The sequence below is a fragment of the Myripristis murdjan genome, chromosome 5 (genome assembly GCF_902150065.1).
Source record: "Myripristis murdjan chromosome 5, fMyrMur1.1, whole genome shotgun sequence".
In the NCBI taxonomy this organism is placed as follows: domain Eukaryota; kingdom Metazoa; phylum Chordata; class Actinopteri; order Holocentriformes; family Holocentridae; genus Myripristis; species Myripristis murdjan.
This window is the reverse complement of record NC_043984.1, coordinates 3,908,782-3,933,116: the sequence shown is the minus strand read 5'-3', so window position 1 is coordinate 3,933,116 and position 24,335 is coordinate 3,908,782. Positions and strand designations below refer to the sequence as shown.

The 24,335-nt window shown below is 43.4% G+C and overlaps 2 protein-coding genes across 4 annotated transcripts; both read left to right on the top strand.

Moving 5' to 3' along the window:
- Nucleotides 1–1,056: 1,056 nt before the first annotated feature.
- Nucleotides 1,057–7,983, top strand: sh2d5 (SH2 domain containing 5). 3 transcript variants are annotated; one of them, XM_030052308.1, is made up of 10 exons: nt 1,057–1,663; nt 1,979–2,044; nt 2,150–2,230; nt 2,335–2,409; nt 2,531–2,677; nt 3,686–3,886; nt 4,615–4,795; nt 5,215–5,320; nt 6,261–6,420; nt 7,191–7,983. In XM_030052308.1, the coding sequence occupies exons 2-10, from the start codon at nt 1,994–1,996 to the stop codon at nt 7,404–7,406; spliced, it is 1,218 nt and encodes a 405-aa protein (XP_029908168.1). In that variant the 5' UTR covers nt 1,057–1,663; nt 1,979–1,993; the 3' UTR covers nt 7,407–7,983. The 3 variants fall into 3 exon arrangements, with proteins under 3 accessions (XP_029908168.1, XP_029908167.1, XP_029908169.1); XM_030052307.1 differs by having other exon boundaries at nt 1,057–1,686; XM_030052309.1 differs by lacking the exon at nt 1,057–1,663 and having other exon boundaries at nt 1,963–2,044.
- Nucleotides 7,984–9,029: 1,046 nt separating this feature from the next.
- Nucleotides 9,030–23,291, top strand: kif17 (kinesin family member 17). Its single transcript, XM_030051503.1, has 14 exons — nt 9,030–9,260; nt 9,585–9,731; nt 12,180–12,281; nt 12,529–12,718; nt 13,350–13,802; nt 13,910–14,001; nt 14,105–14,270; nt 14,561–14,655; nt 15,613–15,728; nt 15,981–16,209; nt 16,924–17,182; nt 21,113–21,180; nt 21,280–21,403; nt 22,446–23,291. Exons 1-14 carry the CDS (start codon nt 9,030–9,032, stop codon nt 22,634–22,636), a joined length of 2,463 nt encoding a protein of 820 aa, XP_029907363.1. The 3' UTR covers nt 22,637–23,291.
- The last annotated feature ends 1,044 nt before the right edge of the window (nt 23,292–24,335 follow it).

The window sequence follows — 24,335 nt, the reverse complement described above, 5'->3', positions numbered from 1 at the left end:
CCCTGTAATAAAGTTTAGAATGAGGATGCAGAATGAGGACTACTTTTGCCTACAGCAAAAGTTGCTCCAGCACCAAAAAAAAAAAAAGCTTTGAGAGAAAAAAAACAGTATAGTCACAATAAATGCATTATTTCAAGGTTTCAAGGTTTATTTGGATCCCCATTAGCATGTAAACATAGCTATTCTTCCTGGGGTCCGCATTCATCACACAAAATCATATTATTACACATACAACATATAACATCACATCACATATGACGCAACACAGTTTAAAAGAAGATACAATAAGAAGACAAACATCCAGGCCACAAAACAGGACAACTGTTTAACGATTAGACAGGACAAGCTCCAAACATTGAGTTTCGCTGAATTTAAATACAGGCATAATTGCCAGTACCCTAAAGAGGTAACTAAAGATATTATTCCTCCATTGGGTAAAAAGACACCAATCTTACACCTGTAGCTCATATTTTAATACATCAGAATATATATAATAGATACTTCAATCACAGTCAACACACACATGCCCAACTGGCACAAAGGCCAACACAAGTACTGAATACCATGGACAAATTCTTAGTGCAATCAAACTGACTAGCACAGAACTGTCTTCCTGTAGAGGTATTTCCACAGAAAATAAAATCTAGCTCATCCCTGACAAACAGGAAGAAATGCCTGTGACTGTTCACGAAGTTAAATCTCTGAGTGCCAAATCCTGTTAATCTCTTATAGGAAAACGACCTGCAGTAACTACACACACACACACACCGCACAACCTGGGAATAATCACAAAAAGTTGCTACAGGGATCAAAGGTTACCATGAAGTGGCATGAGAAAATGCCTTGAAGTGACTTGACCCGTGTGAACATGTATTGTTTTCCCGTCGGGCTGAGTGCGGCCTGCTGGCTCACAGTCTGGAGCTGCATGTCAGAAACACGTCACCAGAGTTGCGCAATGACCAGGAATGTCGAGCTGGAAAAATGTCAGGGAAGGAGGGGGGCGATGTGACTCAGTGTTATCTTCCACCAACTCACTTTTCAGTCGTGTACGTGTTGACAGTACTCCCCCCTACACATACACACACGCACACGCGCGCACACGCACACGCACCGTGTGGTTCCGTGGGGTTCCGTGCTGGAGCCGCCCCGGCGCACCTGGACGCGGCGCGGAGCGGAGCGGCAGGTAAGCTGGTGGGCGTCTCCCTCTCGGCGCGTCGAGCCGGAGATGATTTGAGAAATCTGTGCAAACTGCGAGGGACGCGGCCAGGGCGGCGGTGGCGAGGAGGCTGTCACGCTTCAATCCGGAGCGTTCCCTGATTTCAAAGCTTTAATATTAACCTGAGGAGTGAGCCCGGTGTGCTGGAACAAGGGTCGGACACTCGATGGAGTGATAGGCACAAGGAAACAGCTTTAATCCACGTGTGTCGGTCATGTTTTCATTCCTGCGGCTGCTTCCTGTTCGGAATACCTCGCTCCACTAGAACTGAGACAAGCTTTGGAAAGTTGGATTCTCCAGTACTAAAAGTAAAAGTATGTCTTCCGCGACTTGACACAGCCTCGTGGAAACGGTGGAGCTGCTGGGTTCACATCTGATCAGCTGGAAGAGACACACACACACCAAGTTTCCCTCACGAAGAATCACACACTCTTCTTGCATATTCCAGTGGGCATCTCCTCTTGTGTTTGGTACTCAATCGCTCGTTTTTACTGTTTTTTAAGTGTATTTTTATTTCCCTGTTGCATTATAGAATGCTTCTTTACAATGTTTATTGCCTTACAGAAAGTGAATATTTCAAAATTGTTTGCTGAATTACATGTTCTCTTAAGGATTTGACTGAATTAGTAGACCTAGATTAAATTTTAGACAAAAGTGCCTTATTTCTTACCATAAAATACCTTTTTTAAGGCTTGGGTGATGTTAACCTGTCTTGGCCTGTGCTTTAGAGAGCTTAGATTTCCTGTTTGTCTGGGTTCACAGAGATCAACAGGCATCATGGGAGAGGCACCAGTCAGGGAGGACAGTACGGTGACACGCTCAGCCGAGGTAACTCAGCATGTCACTCATTCCATCCACTGGGCATTCAAAACATTTTGCGTCAGTTTCCTTTTCACTGTTGTTTTTGCCTAAACCTCTGTCTTCACTGTGAAGTACGTGGGCTCGTTTCCTGTGGATGACCGCTGTCTGGATGACCAGATTGAGCAACTGCACACCCAGCTGAAGTCCCTCAGAGTAAGTGCCGATCATTCGAGGTTACTGAAAAATATCACTATCGCAGGAGGCATTACAGCGATACGGAGAACATAATGTCTAAGATCTTGGTTGTGTGCAATCAGACATGCAGGCGGCGGAGGCCTGTGTCCCTGAAGTTCTCCATCAAAGGTGTGAAAATGTACAACGAGGATGAGACGGTAAGAATGGAGGTTTGATCCTAATGGAAAACTTCTGGATGTGCACACAGATCAGTTTGATGCAAGGAATGTGGGCACAGATTTGAACCCTGTTATCCTCCCTGTGTGTGTGTATATGTAGACTCTTCTGATGGCTCATGCTCTGCGGAGAGTCTCTCTGTCCACTGCCCGTCCCTCCGACGCCCAGTTTGCCTTCGTCTCCCACAACCCGGGCAGCCCTGATGCCCAGCTGTACTGCCATCTCTTTAAAGCTCGCCACGCCAGAGCTGTAAGCACTCTGTCCTTCATGCCTTCTGCCGCTGCTCGTCAGCATCGTCTCTTTCTGTGTTGCAGCCTAGCTGTCTATAAATCGAAGTCCCCCCTCCTCACACACCAGAGAGACCGATTAATTGGCCGACCCATTACTCAGGCAGATATCTGGCATTTTGAGATAGTGGGCATCGGCCAATATCCGTGCTCATGAGGCCGATAAACAAAAACATATCTGCCGGCAGCCTGTCACCATGTTAGTGCTCCACCTGATCAGCTGATAAATGCAGCAATTTTGAGGTTCATTTTTGAGTTTTTTTATTAAATTGGTGGATTGTATCAGCTGCAATAAAATCCCTAAAAAGATAATATCAGCATCATATATCTGCATCGGCCAATGAAAAACGCACATCGGTTGACCACTATCTCACGCTGCCCTCCCCCGCTGCCTCATTTCTTTAATTGAAGATTTCTGTTGGAAAAATAGTTCACCACTATTTGCAGCAGTAGTGTTACTATTATTAATGAAAAGCACAAAATGAAGGTTGTTCTTGTCTCATTGCGGAAATTGACCGTAATCTATCTGCAGGGTGTGACAAGTGCTGAGATTTGAAAGCCCACTTTCAGGCCCGTAACGTCTGAACAGCCACATTTTGCTTTCAAGCCAAACAGCCAAATGACAAAGCACTGTTATTAGTGTTGTGATATCATGATTACCTCCCCCCTGCAGATTTCCATTGCATGTCTGCTCTAATTAGCCAGCAGCCAGCTCGACAGTTTGATTAGAATTTATACCAAATACAGGCCTGTTGATGATATTGTACTTCATTTGTTGCCAGTAGAGCTCAATAAAACTCCAAGATTATTCAGTGGCCCATTAAATGAGAATATTTTTAAAGGATGTTGTGTGCCTTAAATCCTTGGTTGATAAAATAATGATGATAGCAGCGATTAAGGTAAATCTTGGGTAATCCACCCTGTTGTGGAATCTAACAGCACAGCTCTGCGTGGGCTTCCTCTCCCTCAGGCCCAGTTCCTGAACCTGCTGCTCTGCAGGTGTTTCCAGCTCTACTACCTGGACAAGCACCCAGAGGAGGCCCAAGAGGAGTCTGCTGGCGCCCTGCCCCGTCGCAACCCCTCACTGCTCAACCACGGCTTCCCTCTCAGCGTCAGTGCCCTTGTGTCCTTCAGAAGGGCCCCCTTTCGAGGGTTGCTACCAGGAGCCAAGGTTCGGACCTCCCTGTATTCACCCATTCCTGTTGATATCATTGGTCTCGAGGCCCATTCGCATCTGGAATAATAACTAACTACACTACAGTGATGCTACAGTGATGCTTATTTTCAGACCAAAAGGAGGAGGATTATGTTTCTGGCTTTTTTTGCTGTCCAGACTAACTAATCAGTTCATAATTTGGATTTAAGAAAGGCTGCAAAAATGTGAGGAGCCGGGAGAATGAAATGCTCTTATTTACAAGTGCATGACCCAATGGTAATTCAATGGTCTCCTTTCTTTTCCTGTAAGACGACCTGTCTAAGCCAAATAATATTCAGGAAGCCAGCCTCTGCCCAGCAGGGCCTGGCATTGTGTTTGTAGTGAGTGACTGCCGTTATGAACAAATTATGCCACCACATTCAGTGTAGAATTTGAACTTGATTAGTTAAAATGCTTTATAATTGTCTCTACATCAAAAAAGTACCTAAAATATAGTTACAGGATTCCAGTGGTTTTTAATCTTTTTAGTGGGAAACAGATTCTGTTTGCTTAAAGCATTTAAAATCAATTTGTTATTTACCTTTTATAGTTATTGTTCCAGATGTCAATGGGCCTTTAAACAGTCAAGGATTTCGAGTGCTGCTGAATGACTCAGCTAAAACAGCACCTCTGCCAGTCTTATTTTTGACCACATAAGCATACGCAAGTGAACTACTTAATGACATGTTGTTCCAAATCTGCAGAAAAATTCAAAGTCCACTGAAGAGCAGCAGAGCAGCCAAGAGGATGTCTTCACCTCCTCGCCCTCCCTGGTGCGCAAGAAAGCCATCCGCAACAAAGTGCTGCGCTCCGGGGCTTACCGCTCCTTCACTTTCACCCCGCTCAAACAGCGCAATGTTCAGGAGCGCCTGAACGCACCACAAGGTGGGCCGAGTGTTCAAAGAGCGCTCTCGAGAGTCAAAGAGTTGATTATTAGGTAATGCAAACCTTCAGTGTTAGGTGATGGGCACTCACTCACCGTGTGTTGTGGTGTCAGTATGTAAGTGAAGGCCAAGGCACGAATTATAGTCTCACATGGGTCATGATACATGTTCTTTAAGCTTCTTTTCAGAGTCTCACACTGATCTTCATTTGATGTTTGTCTTGAACATGTTAGCACATGAGCTTGGGTTTTATGGGTTACTTCATCAGCACTTGTTTTGATCATACCACTGTTGAAACCCTTCATTCGCTCACATTCTATTTGAGGTGGGACTGCACTGTATGTTTCCAAAGCAAACAAGGCTCTTAGAACAAGATAATCTAAGAACTCCTGTATTCTTTTCCTCTTATTTGTGAAGCAGGAAAGGAGCAGGACAAAACGTCGGTGAAGAGAGCCCGGGCTCCCAGCTTGGCCGAAACAGAAGAAGCATTGGCTCAGGCAGTGTGGTGCTGGGCTGGTATCGCAACGTGAGTTCCACTCCTACCTCAGACATGCACTATATGGACACAAGTATTGGGCCACACCTCTGGTTTTTCTGGGGTCGCCTCAGCCCCTTAGTCCCAGTCAAGGGAAATCTTAATGCCTCAGTGTACCAAGACATTTTGGACAATTCTCTGCTTCCAGCTTTGTGGGACCAGTTTGGGGAAGGCCCTTTTCTGTCCCAGCATGACTGAGCCCCAGTGCACAAAGCAGCTCCATAAAGCCGTTGCTGGCTGAGTTTGGTGTGGAAGAACTTGACTGGCCCTGACCTCAACCCCATCCAACACCTTTGGGATGAACTAGAACAGAGAGTGTGAGCCAGGCCCTCTGGTCCAACATCAGTGTCTGACCTCACAAATGCTCTTCTGGATGAACGGGCAGAAATTCCCACAGACACACTCCAACATCTGATAGAAAGCCTTCACAGAAGAGTGGAAGCTGTTCTAGCTGCAAAGGGGGACCAACTCCATGTTAATGCCTATGAATTTAGAATGGGATGTCAGAAAAGCTCCTGCTGGTGGAATGTGGAGGTGGCCCAATACTTTTGTCCATACAGTGTATCTTACCAGCCACAGATCCATCCCCTTTGCCTTGATGTTACCTTGATCACAGCAGCTTCAACACATCAGCAGGCTTTGTAAGGCACTTGTTCCCAAGGGAGTTGCTGAGAACATCTCAGGTGTCCCCTAACAAAATGAAGAACATAAGTAGAAGCATGATTGCTGAGTTTTCATAGGCCCTAGTGTCTCACCACAGTATAACATTTAATAAGTAATATCTAACAACAAAACTTTTCTCAGATGTTGGCTGTTAGGACAAAGTCTTCTCAGTTAGGGGTCTGTGGCTCCTAAGTGCATCTATGTGTAGTTGCTGGACATGAGACGCTCTGGGGACCGCCGTTCTAAGGGACTGTGCTCTGTATTGCAGTGACAGCAGCTCCTCCCTGCTTGCAGAGGACGTCCTGGGATCCTACCTCCTGTGCCCCCATCCCAAGAAACCCAACTGTGGCTCTCTCATCATCCGCTTCCCCTCTGGCCTAGTCACCCATCTGATTGAAAACACCCGTAAGGGGAAATTCCTGCTGGAGGTAACTTGTTAGATCAGCTTGAACGTTGTAAATAATTGATCATTTGGAGACAGTACATTTCGACTTTATTCTGTCAAGTTAACTTTCACCAGAAGAGGGAGTCAACACTAGCTTAAACCTTCTGCATCACCCTCTAGGTGTTGAAACTTTCAGGCATGTTGCAGTTCTAGAAACACCCCAACAGCGATGCAGCAGCAGGTATTTCTAGCAGCTGTCAAATACAAAGTGCCTGCTGTTGCATCACTGACAGGGTTTGGCCACAACGGCAACATGCCCGAAAGTTTGAAACCCTAGATGGCAGTACTGCAAGTTTTCTGCCTTATGTGATTTTTTTGTATTGACTTACTTTTGCATCAGATGCAACAGCTTCTGAATTACAAATGAAATGCTTTTGCTGAGAAATTATATTTCCCTCTTTACAAATGCTTAATTCACTCTTCTGCTAATTATATGATTAAAATAAATCACTTTAGAAATTGAGGTCAGTGTAAGTAGGCTTTTGAAGACTGATACCTTTAATATTGAAGGCAATTGACACATATGTTCAGTGTCTTTCAATTCTTCCATTTGCATTCCATTTTTTTTAATTCTTCCACTGCCCCTGAAACAATAATTAGACCCTCATGGGATACTAAAACCCTTCACTGATCATGGTTAGTGGGCCTTTACACACTGTTCACTTTTTACAAACTGTGCTTTTAAACTGTGTTCATCACTTTGCTGCTTTAAGTGTTGTTCCATTTTTCTCCCCTGATTTTTCTTCACCCTAGAAATACAAGACTGAATTCAGTTCCATAGCTGAGCTGCTTGAACACTACACAGAGTCCCAGGTTGAGCTGGCGTGCCCGCTGAGCTGTGCCCGTGTAAACCACTGCTACGAGTGGGATGAGAGCTCCAGCAGGCTACAGGCCCCAATGCTGCGCAAGAGCCTGAAAAGAAGCAAAGCTAAAAAGCAGCGGTTTAAGACCCTGGACACTGGAATATAACATAACATAAGTGACAACTGACACCGTTTTCCCCCTTCTGCACAAATGTAGTATCACTTACTTTTAAATCACATGAGGTGTTGCATGGAGGCTTTTAAACCTATGTAATACACATTGCACCTATAAAACCTTTTTATTTTAATACAGTGTTGGCACTTATGTAATATGTAAAGCATTTTTGAAAGGGGTATTTTTGTCAATCACCATATTTTATACTTGCTACTTTTATCATGTGTTTCAAGGTTTTTTTTTGTTTTTTTTTTTGTTTTTTTTAATTTGTTTGTGCCTATAAGGCAGCACAGCTCTAAGACTATATGTGATATGACAGACTGATGAGTGTGACTGAACATTCATTTGGTCCCCACTGAGGCTGAGAAGAGCTGCCCTAGCTGTTACACCTGATGGCAAAGCCACTATTTGTTTTCTTACTTTTTTATATGTTTGTGCATTGTAAATATCAAATTGAAACTGTTTTTTTTTTTTTTTTTTACTCTGAGGTCTGATGCACTGGACTGCATACAGAAGCAGGTCACATGGCAATAATGGATGATATAAATGAATTATACAGTATATAACCCTAAAATGACGTCTGGTGTCATCATTTTGTTGTGCACTGGTGATAGTTACTAATGACTTAGCCAAACTTAACCTCTTTGAGGTCCCAAATAGGGTGGCCAGTTTTTTCTTCCTAGGATGGCGAAGTCATTTATTTACGTTTTGAGGAGTCATTTTGGCTAATTGGTTAATGTTAGAGTTAGACATGAGAAGGTTATGACTAACATGAGGGAAAAGCAGAGAGGGAATTAACGTAAGTCAGTCAATGCACATCTTCGCCATCCTAGGAAAAAATATCGCCATAAGGAGAGACCTTAGCACAGCAGTCAGTTCAGTGAGGGAACATGCAGTAATCTGTTATGCTGAGTAAGTAGTGTTATGCTGTATTATTTGTATTTGTCTTAGTATTTGTAAATGTATGGAAAAAATACCTTCGGGGAATACATGGCCCAGGAAACATGTCTGTGTGAACGGTTCTAGTTGGACCTCACTCCATCCTCACCAAACATGGCTGCAGGTTTAGGCGCTGTCAAGCGTCCACTATTGTTTACGGTTGCCAAGCAACCGACACCGTGGGAAGAAACGGCAGGGGGATTGTTACCAAGCGAAGGAGCACAGCCTCGAAACGCCTCCTCCACGACTCCGTTTTTGTCTTTTAGTATTAGCTGAGTATTAGTTTTTTCCTTTTCCTCTGGCAGGCTGTGTCATCCTCTGCTTACCAGCTTTTACAGCCGAGATTCCTGACTCAACACTGACTTAGCGCTTCAGGTCGCACAGCAACACCAGTGGCTCTAGCTGAAGGAATGAATGGCACTTAGTTTGCATGGCAATACTTAGCGTTATCTCTCCAGGGCTCTAATAGAAGTCACTTTCATAAATAGACAGTTTTAACAGTAGCTCTTTTTCTATTTACCAGATGCAGGATTGATAGCTGTCAGTGTTTTAGTTTGCTGATGTATGGAGCCCACTGCTCCTTGGAGATGTATCTGTCCTAGCTGAGGCAGCATCCAGCAGGCTCCCTTGGTCCACCTGTTCCAGTGCACCAGTCACCGGCTGGGAGGGTGCAGGATGGGGTCTGAGGCGGTGAGGGTGGTGGTCAGGTGCCGGCCCATGAATGACAGAGAGAAGGCTCTCAGCTGTAAGATGGTGCTGTCCATGGATGTGCACCACTGCCAGTGTTTCATTGAGAAGCCCGGGGCGACGGATGAGCCCCCCAAACAGTTCACCTTCGACGGCACCTACTTCATCGATCAAACCACCGAGCAGATGTACAATGAGATCGCCTATCCTTTGGTTGAGGTAGGCCCCTTAATCACTTTTGAGAGTGTTTTTTTTATGCATTATCTTTAATCCATCTACGGTCTGGGGTGCCAGGTAATAACAACAACAAGCTCCTCAGTCACTGGACACCCTGAGTTCAGCGGTGTGCTGCAGCCAGTAAGATAAAGCTCACATGCCACCTTGTTTGGTCGCCTGTATCCTATTGCTAATGACCACAGGCCTCATTATTTACTTAGGAGTCTGCTGTCAGTCACATGTAAAGGTGAGCGGGGTCAGCGTTCCTCAATGAAGATAGAGGTCTTATGTAAAATGTCACCAATGTCCTGTTTTGCGTGTTGACAGGGTGTCACTGAGGGATACAATGGCACCATTTTTGCCTACGGACAAACTGGAAGTGGTAAGTCTTTCACCATGCAAGGGGTGTCCGAGCCTGCCACGCAGAAGGGGGTCATACCACGAGCCTTTGAGCACATCTTTGAGAGTATTCAGGTGGGTATGACCTATGACCTCTAGCTCTATTTCTTAAACATTGCAGTTTGTTAAATAGGATATGGGTCATAGATGGCTAACATTTAAAAGTCAGCAATCAAACCACATTTTATATATTATATATGCCTACACATTATTATTTGAGTACATGGATTATATAAGGAAATTTTCGTTCACAGAATTCATAAAGACTGTGCATAAGTGCAAACATGCAATCTACCCACTGCAGCTTGTAGAAAACTTGCGTATGTAGCCATTCCCTTTTCAGTCTGTTTGTAGTCTCTCCTCAAGCTTGTATAGGTTTGTGCACTCAAACAGAATTGTGTGTGTGTGTGTGTGTGTGTGTGTGTGTGTGTGTGTGTGTGCGCACGTGTGCACACAGCAGGAATATGGCTTAGTAGTAGTATTATTTTAAGGTTAATGGAAATGAACAAAAATAATGGTGCTGAAAACTAGGGATGGGCGGGGTTAACCGGGTACCCGACTATCCGAGGGGAGAATTTGTTACTCGGTTACAAATTACTACTCGGTTATCCGCGGCATACAAAAGTGCCCAGTCCAGCTTAGGATCAAACTACATTTATACAACAGGTAGATCCGACTGAGCAATCTGATTGGTCAATCAGACGTTTAGAATGTGCTCAAATGAGCAATCGAGTACGGCTAGCCGTGCTTAAATGAAAAAAAAAAAAACCTCATCACTGAACATATTACTCCTCCCGCAATATTAGCTATTTCCTGAGTCTGTGTGGTTTCCATGGCAACGCAAAACGTTTCACTGAAACCCGCATCAAAAGCCGCTGTCAGCTTTGTTCGCCTGCATAATGGACCGTGTGGTTGTCAATTTTGATTTGTTTGGCGACCTAAGTTTGGATAAACGGCTGAGCGAGGAAGACAAGACAGAAGAGAAAAAGGAGAGATACGAGAGAGTGACGAGTGAAGAGCTGGATCAGCTGGAGAGGTCAGGAAATGAAGCCGGTACGGCCCGGTCAACGTCTTGGGCCGTCAAATGTCTACAAGACTACCTGACAAACACCGGGCAGACAGCTGATTTCTCACCTGTAAGGAAAGAAGAGCTAAACAAGATCCTCCGTGAATTTTATGGAGCTTTAATTTCTAGGCTATAATAGAGAATGAAATGCGGAGTCAGCACCACGGACAGTAGGCTACCTGCAAGATTTTCCACGGAGATGTACGGCTATAACTTTTTTCTTGTTATTAATGTGTTAATGTAATCAGTTATTAATCAGCCTATTAATCGTTATTAATTTGTTTAGTCTTTATGAGTTGCCAAGACCATTGATTTAATTAATTTGTCAATTCGTTTGCATCTGTACACTGACGTGAACATTTAATAAAGCAACACATCTGTGAAAACTGTCGTCTTTATTTCAGAGGTAAATTGATAACAGCCTGAAAAGGTAATTAGCAAAAGCCTCCGAAAGGTGGGGTTGAAATGATATAACTCTGTTCAGCCTTAATGTGACTGCTTACTGTTACTTTTGCTGCTCAGCCACATTAATCGGAGCTGACGTTAAATTGGAGTAACGCAGCCCCAGCTGAAATAAAACATCGGCCGGTGAGTTTATGAAAAGACAGATGTTTGTTGTGGTGCTGACACTGGAAAGCAGTAGCCTGTATTTAAATATAACTGTTAATATAAGTTGGTTGTAGATAAAGATCAGCTGTGTCGCTGTCACGGCACCTGTCAGATTAAAAATGACTGAGAAGTCGGCAGAAGTAGGCTATAACTATCGGTCCATGAAAAAAAAAATTCCAGCGGATATTCTATAGTAACAACATGATTGAGCTAGCAAATAAATAATTTAGTCTAACATCTAGATAGATATACATTTTCAATTTTCAGAGAGAGGGTACCTACTTAGCTATGCGCATCCACACCGAAGACTGCTTATTCCGTCAGCTTCGTGAACACTGGTTGAGACCGATTTATTTAATAAATGGATTCAACCACGCACACCAGGGAGCATTTATACATGTTTATTTTATTTAGCCTACTCGGACATGGATAAAACATGAAAGCAGTCTACCACCAAGATAACGATGACTGTGAAAAAAGTTTTCTCCTCGATTAAACAGGGGTATATTGATGCACTGTATATGAACGATTTTATGTGTCCCCATTTAGCCTAATTACTCGGGTACTCGAGTAGGCCCAGGCTAGGTTACTCGGTTATAAAATTAATCTAAATGCGCATCCCTACTGAAAACTAAACATTTATAAAATTTGTAGCTTTTTCTCTTTTTTTTCTCTCATCAGTATGACAGTATTACAGGAGTGTGTGTGTTTTTTTTTTTAATCTAATGTGTGATTTTCAAATGCAATGCTGTAAGAAATGATGTTTTGATTTGAAAAATTCAGTTTCTGTTTTGTTACATTTTGCGTGTGTGTGTGTGTGTGTGTGTGTGTGTGTGTGTGCAACCTAGTGTGCAGAAAATACAAAATTCCTGGTGAGGGCATCCTACTTGGAGATTTACAATGAAGAAATCAGAGACCTTTTAGGAAGTGACACCAAACAGAGAATGGAGGTAAGACTCTAATAAATGAACCAAAACAGTCTATGCACTCTGATATTACAAAGCAAGTGATGATTGATTTTGGACACATGTTGCTCAGACTACCCCCAAACAATAGACCTGATGTGTTTTCTTCGTGCACAGTAGACGTTGCCTTGGCGACCTAAAGGCATAACGGTTGCGTCATACCTTAAGGTCAAGGTGTCCAAACAAGATGACGCATCTGGCTTGTTTCTTTGTGTGTGTTGGTGAATGCCAGCTGAAAGAGCACCCAGAGCGTGGAGTGTACGTGCGCGACCTCACCATGCAGACGGTGCACAGTGTGGGGGAGTGCGAGCAGATCATGGAGCAAGGCTGGAAGAACCGGGCGGTGGGCTACACTCTGATGAACAAAGACTCCTCCCGCTCCCACTCCATCTTCACCATCCACCTGGAGATCTGCAGCACCGGTGAACACACACATACACACTGTCCCGACCCTTTTAACGCTGAAATCAGAGACAGGCATGCACGACACCTCTTGAATATGAGCATTTGCTCCTATAATGGCCTATAATGTCACCAGCTTATCAACATTAAAGGGAAAACTCCACCCTCAAATACTCTCACTGTTAGATGTCATCAGTTTGAAGATCGTCGCATTCCAGGCTTTGCTTTCTGGTAAAGTGGTTTTATTTAGAATGCCTTTCAACACCCCACAGAAAACAGATATGAACTTTTCAGTCTTAAATGACCATATAGAGATGTAGCTAGCTCCGTTATTGCAGTCACACCCTTTTGTCATGTCACAACATGTCTTGTGGCTGCATTGCCTTCTGGTCCATTGAGCTTATTGTGCCTCTGCCGCCACTATAAAGGATTTCTCCCAGTGTGACTGTTGAGTGTTGGTGCAAAATGTCTAGAGAGGAATAAAACGCCATGGTAGCTAAATAACAAAATAAACCCTGAAATGCAAGACACAACGCAATTAGCTGTGATTTAATAGTTCAGGTTGGATGTTTTGTCTCATACAACCTACAAACACACATTTTTAAATATGTCTTTGTCCTCATGTGCTTGTCTTCAACTCCATATTTTCAGATGTGGCCGGTGAGGACCACCTTCGAGCAGGTAAACTCAACCTGGTGGACCTGGCGGGCAGCGAGCGTCAGTCTAAAACCGGTGCCACAGGCGAGCGCCTCCGTGAGGCCACCAAGATCAACTTGTCCCTCTCGGCTCTGGGCAACGTCATCTCCGCCCTGGTGGACGGACGCTCCAAATACGTCCCCTACCGGGACTCCAAGCTGACCCGGCTCCTGCAGGACTCCCTGGGGGGGAACACGCGCACCCTGATGGTCGCATGTCTCTCTCCTGCAGACAACAACTATGAAGAGAGCTTGAGTACACTGCGCTATGCCAACCGGGCCAAGAGCATCCAGAACAGGCCTCGTATCAACGAGGACCCCAAGGACGCTCTTCTTCGACAGTACCAGGAGGAGATCAAGAAGTTACGCGCCCTCATCTCTGGCCAGCTGGGCGCTGCCAACATTTCATGTCAGTGTCATATAGGTGCTGGGCTTGCCACTTGATATTCTCTGCTGTATCTCTCTAAAAAGGCCTATTTTTTATTCTTTTTTTTTTTTTTTTTAACATGTATGTAGCTCTGCTGGCTGGTCAGGTGTCTGAGGTTTCCCCTGCTGTCCTCTCAAGGCCACAGTCTACCACAGAGGCAGAGAAGGAGAAGATTAAAGAGGTAGCTGCAGACCATTCCTAAACCAGTAAATCATTTCACATCACTGCATGCTCCCATTCCAGAGCCAGATTATTTATGAACCTGTGTTCTGCTTGCTGTGCAGGAGTATGAGGAGAAGCTGGCCAGGCTGCAGGCTGAGTATAATGCAGAGCAGCAGTCCAAGGCCAGGCTCCAGGAGGACATTGCTGCCCTGCGCTGCTCCTATGAATCCAAGCTGTCTAATGTGGAGAGTGCCAGAGCCAGTAGGGGGAGCTCTGTCCCAAAGAATGGTAACAGAAAAACATCTGCTCATATCGATTATTTAGTCCTGCAAACAGAGACCAACAAAGAACCAACAGAGTGCATCTCTGAAAATGTTCAATATCCAGTGTCCTTGCAGTTATTTGATCAATTCAAATCATGTATGAACAGTGTTTTTAAAGATGAATGTCCAGTCCACAGTGCTGTTAATGTTTTTTGTCTTAAGAAAATGAGATTTTAAAACAACATTCTTCTGAAAAATTACACTATTCTCCTATGACTTGTCGGACATTGCTTTTGTCTTGTCTCCTACCATCAGAGAACTCCAGTGATGTGACCCAAGTCCAGGACGAAGAGCTCTGCCTCAGCACTGATCCCTTGTGCCATACTATTGAGGAGCCGCCCCCGACCAAGGTGCTGGACCCCACTGCTTTTCAACTACCAGCTGAGCTCCAGCTCTGGATTTCATTCCCATATGTGATAGCTGCAATTTGAGATAACATAACTGCTTCAGACGATCTCAAGCATGAAAGTAAACCTGACACTACCCAATGTGTCAAACCACTTCAACCCTTCCTGTCTCATCGGAGGCTTTGCCATTACAAATGCATGCTTTGCTGAGCTTTGTTCAAACCCACAGAAGTTTATTTTAAGTTCTAGTGGAATTATGAATTCACAGACACTGTGCAAAAGTGCAAACATACAGTCTATCCAATCCAGAGTGTAGAAAACGTGCATATGCATCTGAAATGTAGCCATTCCCTTTCCAGTCTGGTTGTAGTCTCAGGCTTTTGCGGGTTTTGGACTCAAACAGAATCATGTGTGTGTGTGTGTATATTTGCATGTCCCAACCAGTGTTCACAAAATACAAAATTCCTGGTGAGGGCATTCTACTCAGAGATTCACAATGAAGAAATCCAGCGGTGTAGTGCCACTGCTTGACAAAAATGTAGGTGTTATCAATAAAGTTAATTCCAACATGAGCTGTAGACAAATTTAAGAAAACAGTGCTACTTGAAATAATCTCAAGGCGTGAAAGTAAACCTGACTCTTGATCATGCTGAGAAATATTGGTGGAGATCCCAAGGCTTCCAAACACCCCAGATATGTCCCTCTGAATTACAGGGAGATGTGGATAAAATGACGCACAAGCCACATAGATATTACTATTTGATGTAATGGTGCAGCCATAAAACATCTTGGGTTTGAATATTTATGTGATGTAGCTTCAATGCAACGCTGCAACCAGCAGATACCATAGTATTAGTATGCATTTGATATTGCAAACCAGAGTTGAGAGGGTTAAAATACTGAGTAAGGACCATCAGGTGAATATAGTATTTTAAATATGTTTTCTTGTCATGTTGCCAGCCTGCAGTAGCTGGTACTGTGCTGAGTGTCCAGAGGGGGCCAGAGGGAGAGGGCCACAAAGAGTCATCTGCCGTCCCCATACCAGGCCCTCTGGACCAGAAACATGCCCTGGAGAGGTATTTGGCCTTCAGTGATGAACATGTTTACATTTAATGAACATACCCTGTCTTAAACACATGGTCTGTCACATGAAGGTCCTTCTCCTTACCCTAATCAGTGATTCTGTAATATAGGCTCTCTCTTTTACTGTGTCCTGCCACTATTGTACATAGTCACCAGATGATTAAGTAAGAGTCTGGAGTACCATGCTGCATACTAACGAGGATTTCCTTGTCTTTGCTTGTGTTTCTGCCCCCCCCGCTGGCCAGGCTGCAGCAGCTGGAGCAGGAGGTGGTCGGAGGAGAGCAGGTCAGGAACAAGGAGCTGCAGCAGAGACACCAGCAGAGGAAGAGCCTGGCTGACCAGAGGAAGATGCAGCTCATCCAGGCCCTGTCGGAGAACAGCGAGGAGAGCGAGAACGTGCTGCTCAACGTCTATGACTCCATCCAGGAGGAGGTCCGCTCCAAGAGCCAAGTCCTGACCAAGATCCAGGGCAAGGTGGGCCACAGCGGCTGCAGGATGAACCAAACAAGTGACAGGATATTAGAAGTTCGAAGCAGTGTCCCAATATGAATACTGTATGGGCATAAACAAGAAGGGAATATTATTGTGTCATCTAAGTCTCCTCCCTTTCGCCCTTACTGATATAATTGTGAAACTCAAAGGTATTTGTACTACTCTTTGGCTGAATTTAGTGTCTAAGGAAAGTGATGACCTGTGACATTTTAAGTTTACTTCTCTCTATTACTGATTGATGTAACTCAATAGTGATTCAGCCTATACTCATGTCATGAAAGCTTTTAGGCCACTGTTACCCTGTGCCCTGCAACTTACATGCCATTAGCTGCATGTTTTAATTTACATTTTTACTGTTGCTTATTACTTGTTACTATTTCAGTCCCAGATCTTGATGCATGACAAATTTTCAAATGTGACCTTGGCTGTCAGGCAAGTCTTTCCAGGTTAAAATGGCAGCAACAACTGCAGTATGTTTGGTATAGAGGAGAAGAATTGGGTAATTAATATACACATGATAATTGTTTGATGGTCAAGTGCTGTATGGGAAGTGCAATGTAATTTCCCCTTTAACTGACACTGAATATTGTCAAATTAAAACACCAGAAACTCTACTGTTTGCCATTTTCATATACTGAAAAATTTTCTTATGTTCTGTTGTTCACCCTGTCCTGTGACATCAATCTCATGTGACAGCTGAAAGCAGCCAAGCTGGAGATCCGTGATCTGCAGGCAGAGTTTGCGGAGGAGAGGAACGACTACCTGGCCTCCATCCGCCGGCTGGAGAGGGAGGGCCAGCTGCTGCACGGCCTGCTGGAGCGTATGGCGCCCCTGGTGCGCCGTGACTGCAACTACAGCAACGTGGACCGCCTGAAGAAAGAGGCCGTTTGGGATGAGGACAGCGCCACCTGGAGGCTGCCTGACGTGATGGTGCAGAAAACATCACTGCCTTCAGGTGAGGGGTGAATGGGTGAATAGGAAGTCGACTGTCCCGAGCAACCTGATCTCACAGAAATCCGTGAAATGAGCACGACCTCTTAACAACGCATTGCGTGCTCCTGGCACATAACCTGTTATAATTACGTCTGGCCACCACAGAAACAGCGTCCACTGAAAGTCAATTAGGATCCGTGTCGTATGGCCACCACGCAAACGCTGTCCACTGAAAGTCAAGTTCACGTGGGTGGTAGTTCATAGATCCCGGAAGTGCAAATTTAATCAAAATAAAATAATAAAATAAAAATAAAAAATCGCCAGTTTTCTAGACTAGACCTACCATATTGACCCGCATAAAAGACGACCCTGATATTAAGATGACCCCTCTTTTTCAAGACCATTTTTTGGAAAATAGGCTACTTTTTATATGGACAAAATCTTGTTTGAATAAAAAAGCCACCGGCCTGCATCAGGCGGGTCGGTCGCGACACCGGCTGGTACCGCGCCCACCCGGTCAGGTCTGCGGGATCTGACAGGTGAGCGGTCAGTGCCGCGGTCGGCCCGCCTGGTGCCATGGCCGGTAGGAGTAGTATCTAACATGGAAGGGCGCAAGCCAGTAATTTCGCCTAGGGCGGCACATAGGCAGAACCGCCACTGTATAGTTTATAATGTCATCATTTTCATATTTTTCTAGTCCACAAAAATCACATTTTAAGCCATTTTGAAATCAATGAACGAAATTTTATTTTAATCTGAAAAACACCGGCGTTACCAAGGCAACGCGCTTCATGCTACCTGGTGACTCCCGGCTTCTCGGCTTCAAAGACGTCACGCCGTGGGTGGTGGTTCATAGATCCCGGAAGTGCAAATTTAATCGGTATTCTGAAAAAAAGGTCTGATTATTAGCCATAACGTTGTAACCACCCAAGGCAGACTTACCACGAGCTATGAGGATGTGTAACGATGGCATGTGTCCACAAGTCCCGTATAATATCAACTTTATTTTAAGAAAACACGTTTTATTTGCGATATCATATCACGGAGAAGCACTACATTACCCATAATCCTAGTGTTTATCAGCGACGTGTCTGAATCGACAGCTTTCATCAATAAAGTCAATAAAATCTAATAAAGTGCATGAAAGTTGATAATGTGCTGATATGTTACGCCATTGAACACAACCCTTTCAGTCAGCGAAACAGAGCGGGTGGACAAACCGTCGGAACACGTCAAAAATAGCACTAAAGATTTATATAGTCTATATATATATATTTTTTTTCATAACACATCTTTACTCGTGGTATAAACATAGGCTACATGTTAAGGTTATGCTTTTGCTGTTGAAAAACTACCGTATGTATGGTTTTTAAACCTAAATTCACAATGTTTATCCTAACCCGGAAGAGGGGTACCAGAACTACAATTCGTGCAGAGTTGCAACACACAGAGCTGTCCTGCGCCATAGCTTTTGTAGTTCTAACATGTTATGTCTATTATATGAAGTGGTGATCACTAATTTTGCAATCTTAATCAAAGGTTTTGGGTGTGGGAAGAACGCCTGAATGGTCAGATTTTAATTTTTTTTTTCTTAAGATAGTGAAATCATGTTTTTTCCATGTTTTGACACTAGTCGGTGGCGCCCCCTATTGGTTTGCCATCGGACATGATAGTAGAGGTCAAGAGCTTTCCAAAAATGTTGACCCCATGTCTGTGCCATTTTTTGTTGCTGCACTGTAAGCCTTTAAAAGTGTCTCAGGTGCAAGGTTCTAAGGGCACTTGTGGGGAGCAGGAACTGCCCACTGGTCTCACACTGAGATATGTTACTCCATAGGTCAAGACCTTTCAAACGATGTCTTCATTGTTGTTCTGTGACAAAGTTTGATTTTCATCATGCTCCAAGTCAAGGCTGTCTCAGGTATACATCTGCAGACCTCTTTTAGGGCCAAGCTTGATAAAATCAGTCAAACTTCTTTAAGGGGGTATGTAATGGCCAAATTTATTTAGAATATTGATGTTAGTCATATACACAGTCATACTTTTCAATTTGGACCATTTCAAAGCTTTTTTTCCCCATAAAATACTCAATGTTTCATATTTCAGATTTTCCCATTAATTTAATATGGCCACCTGAGACACCTTTAAAGGCTTACAGTGCAGCAACAAAAAATGGCACAGACATGGGGTCAACATTTTTGGAAAGCTCTTGACCTCTACTATCATGTCCGATGGCAAACCAATAGGGGGCGCCACCGACTAGTGTCAAAACATGGAAAAAACATGATTTCACTATCTTAAGAAAAAAAAAATTAAAATCTGACCATTCAGGCGTTCTTCCCACACCCAAAACCTTTGATTAAGATTGCAAAATTAGTGATCACCACTTCATATAATAGACATAACATGTTAGAACTACAAAAGCTATGGCGCAGGACAGCTCTGTGTGTTGCAACTCTGCACGAATTGTAGTTCTGGTACCCCTCTTCCGGGTTAGGATAAACATTGTGAATTTAGGTTTAAAAACCATACATACGGTAGTTTTTCAACAGCAAAAGCATAACCTTAACATGTAGCCTATGTTTATACCACGAGTAAAGATGTGTTATGAAAAAAAAAAAAATATATATAGACTATATAAATCTTTAGTGCTATTTTTGACGTGTTCCGACGGTTTGTCCACCCGCTCTGTTTCGCTGACTGAAAGGGTTGTGTTCAATGGCGTAACATATCAGCACATTATCAACTTTCATGCACTTTATTAGATTTTATTGACTTTATTGATGAAAGCTGTCGATTCAGACACGTCGCTGATAAACACTAGGATTATGGGTAATGTAGTGCTTCTCCGTGATATGATATCGCAAATAAAACGTGTTTTCTTAAAATAAAGTTGATATTATACGGGACTTGTGGACACATGCCATCGTTACACATCCTCATAGCTCGTGGTAAGTCTGCCTTGGGTGGTTACAACGTTATGGCTAATAATCAGACCTTTTTTTTCAGAATACCGATTAAATTTGCACTTCCGGGATCTATGAACCACCACCCACGGCGTGACGTCTTTGAAGCCGAGAAGCCGGGAGTCACCAGGTAGCATGAAGCGCGTTGCCTTGGTAACGCCGGTGTTTTTCAGATTAAAATAAAATTTCGTTCATTGATTTCAAAATGGCTTAAAATGTGATTTTTGTGGACTAGAAAAATATGAAAATGATGACATTATAAACTATACAGTGGCGGTTCTGCCTATGTGCCGCCCTAGGCGAAATTACTGGCTTGCGCCCTTCCATGTTAGATACTACTCCTACCGGCCATGGCACCAGGCGGGCCGACCGCGGCACTGACCGCTCACCTGTCAGATCCCGCAGACCTGACCGGGTGGGCGCGGTACCAGCCGGTGCCGCGACCGACCCGCCTGATGCAGGCCGGTGGCTTTTTTATTCAAATAAGATTTTGTCCATATAAAAAGTAGCCTATTTTCCAAAAAATGGTCTTGAAAAAGAGGGGTCATCTTAAAATCAGGGTCGTCTTTTATGCGGGTCAATATGGTAGGCCTAGTCTAGAAAACTGGCGATTTTTTATTTTTTATTTTATTATTTTATTTTGATTAAATTTGCACTTCCGGGATCTATGAACTACCACCCACGTGAAATTGACTTTCAGTGGACAGCGTTTGCGTGGTGGCCATACGACACGGATCCTAATTGACTTTCAGTGGACGCTGTTTCTGTGGTGGCCAGACGTAATTATAACAGGTTATGTGCCAGGAGCACGCAATGCGTTGTTAAGAGGTCGTGCTCATTTCACGGATTTCTGTGAGATCAGGTTGGTCCCGAGTTTCTGTCATGATGTAGATTGTGAAGTTGTAGCTATTGTGTGTGCATTACAGACCCTGTTTTTTTTTTTTTTTTTTTTTTTTTTTTTAAACATGTCTTCTTTATTTCTCTCTTAGCTGTGGCTCCCCTTGCTGCAAGACTCCCAGCAGGCAGAGGCTCAGCTGCTGATACTGGAGAGGTGTGTGTGTGTGTCCGTGTGTGTGTGTCCACATGTGTTTGTGTCAGCTCATCCTCAAAATGCTTGCAGGATCCCCACAGGATCCTCACGCCTGTGTGTTTCCAGCAGGTGGAGGAGGACAGGTATAAGGAGATGCTGGACCGCAGTGACAGTGAAAATATAGCCAGCAGCTACTTCAAGTCAAAGAGAGCCAGCCAGCTTCTGGGAGGAGACGCCACCAAGGCACTTGGTAAGGCCAGGACCCACAGACAACAAACGAATTGGTTTCAAATTAGCAGTTTAATTACCCAATCAGTTCTACTGCTACATGACCTGAGTGCACTCTCACTGCTGTAAACATATAGACTCTTGGTGACTTTTGACTTTTGGCACTTAAGTGGATATTCTTCAAAGCAGTTAATTGATGGAGCCAAGATCAAAAAAGTTCAAAAGTTCTTAGATGAGAAAAAGTGGATACACTGGAAGAAAAAAAATCTTCATGCTTAATAATAATAATAATAATAATATATATATATATATATATATACGTATATGTGTGTGTGTGTGTATATATATATATATATATATATATAGTTTATTAAAACAGGCAAGATAATTGAAAAAAAAATCTTAAAAGATGCAGTTGTCCCAATGTGTCAGTGGCAAAAATAAGCATATCAAGTGCACTTATGTTTTAATTCACAAAATTATTATTGATGATACAATATGTCATTTTAAGGAGCTTTAACAACATCTACTTGCTTTTTCCACCCACATCTATATACACCCACACAAGAGTATGGGAGTTATAAATAGTATTCCATTTATCATATTTAGAGGTAATATTGTTACACCACAGCACAGTTTTACACACAAGTTTAGAAATGTTTAAAGGAGCTACAGAGAGAATAAGCAAAACAGCTATCCTGTAGGAAACAACAAAATCATTTTTCAGCTATTTTAGCCCACAGCTAGTTGTAAGACCTTGCTACTACCAGCAGCAAGTTGTTTCACACATACAGAAGCTTGGTTTGCTTATTTTAAGAACCCAAAAATCCCAGCAGCCATCACAGTAACAGTGTCTGGTATTGATCGGCAACACTTTTAAACCCCTGCTGCTGTGTTATGGTCATTTACACATTTGAGCATCTAAATTATTACACTTTGTACCTTTCATACACTAAATAAAGCAGTAGTGGCAACCGTCTGCAACAGTCACAGCACCAAAGCAGCTGCAGTTTCAGCATTTCCTCCTTTGGTCTTATTCAACTGATGGAGCTGTTCTCCTGTAGCCGTCCACACTCCTCGTCTGGTCAACGGGACGGCCCACCTAACTATGAGCGGCTCCAACATGAGCCCGCCCGTCAGCTCGGAGTCGGTCCTGCCACGCCCCTTCCGCCTGGAGTCACTGGGCCTCCCAGTGTCCAACGGCAAGGTGAAGCGCAAAAAAAGCAAAGCTCACATCTTTTATGACGGGAACTAAAAGGACTGTGGATTCTCATGTTCTACCTACTTTTTTTCCTGCCACTTTCTCATCGATTTTTGACTTTAAAGACTGTGGTGTGATCAATCAAGTATAAATTATTAACTGCTGAATATTTGATAACAGGGTGCCGCGGAGGCTCACCTTATAGATTGTGTTCCATGTAATACTAAGGCTAAACTGCAGCAGCCTGGGTTTGAATCTGGTCCAGACTCTGCTGCCTAATGTCTAATAAATATCTAATAAACAGAAATGCTCAAAAAGTAATCTTTAAAAGAAAAACAATATTTGATAACCACAGCACATCAGCAGTATAGGCAGTAGGCACTTTTCATGGATATTTGAATCCAGCCATTTAATGTGTTTATAAATCACATTTTGAATGTTTTTTTTTTTTTCTCCCCAAAACATAATCGTACCTATGGCACTACCTATTGCCACCATGTGATGTTTGTACAATGCTTCTAATTTTGTGATACATGTACTGTGTGATTTTGAGTTAAAAAAAAAAAAAAAAAAAAAAGAATGCACTGTTTTCTAGTTTCCAATATCTTTTGCTGCTGATGGTGATGAACTGCAAGTGTTAACATATTACATTTCAGAAATCCCTGCTCCATTTACATTTCTCTATGTGGTACTGGCTAAATCAAATTAAAGAAATTTGCATTTATCCAGCTGATGGTCAACTGAAGTTATTTCACAAAAGAGCACTGAGGCTTGGCTTGGGTAAAAGTGTTACGAGCAGCACAGCAGCCAGATCTCCAGCCAACATGTCAGACCAGTTTTTCAGCGATGCATCAGATGGACGACTCAGCTGTCACCTGGAGGTGGATGTTGCCATGGCAGCAGAGTGTTGACATGCAGCAATGGCATGTTGCTGTGACCTTTGAGGTTGGCATCAACTAACTAAACCAAAGGTTTGCATAGACTTTGTTTGCTGGATTTATTTTTACTTATATAACAAAAGCATATACTAATTTTAATCGTTATCCAAAGTATGGAATCTTCATATTCTCTCCTTTTTACCACATTATTTAAATGAATCCATACCTCACCCATACCTTTCAACAAGGCCCCATGTCTGACCTGTAGCCATGCTGTGAGGTTAAAGGAGGAAAGACACAATAGAGGCATCAAATGTAATCTGCTGCAGAAAAATAACCTTTTTCTTCAGCACAGCAAGACATGCACAGTGTGTTGCACCTGTATCTACTGTATACTGATAAACAGATCAGCACAATCCTGCCTCGAGCGCACTTTTCTGCCTGTGTTTCTGCCTGTGTATCATGTTTCTATCTATGGCCTGATTTCTCCATCCATTGTTTAATATTACTTGACCGGCAGAGAGCCGTGTCAGTTTCAAAATGTGACACCCTTTATTCACACAGCCCTCCGCTCAGGTCCATTATACAAGCCCCATACCTCTCTGAGATAACACTGCACGGGCCGGCCCATGCACTGATCAAGCTCACACACAATCTTGAGGCGTTCAAGACTATTACATAAGCAAATACCTAACCATTCAAAAGAGTCAGTGGGGGAGAATGACAAGTTTCACATGCATCGGACATCAAGAATACAACCGAGAAAGGAAAGCACTGGTCTGTTAAGTAAGAGCTTCACACAGAGGTGGGGCTCAAGATAATCGGATAACGCGAGGATAGCTGAGTAGGCTTTCTCATTGCCCGAGTGGCGTGTA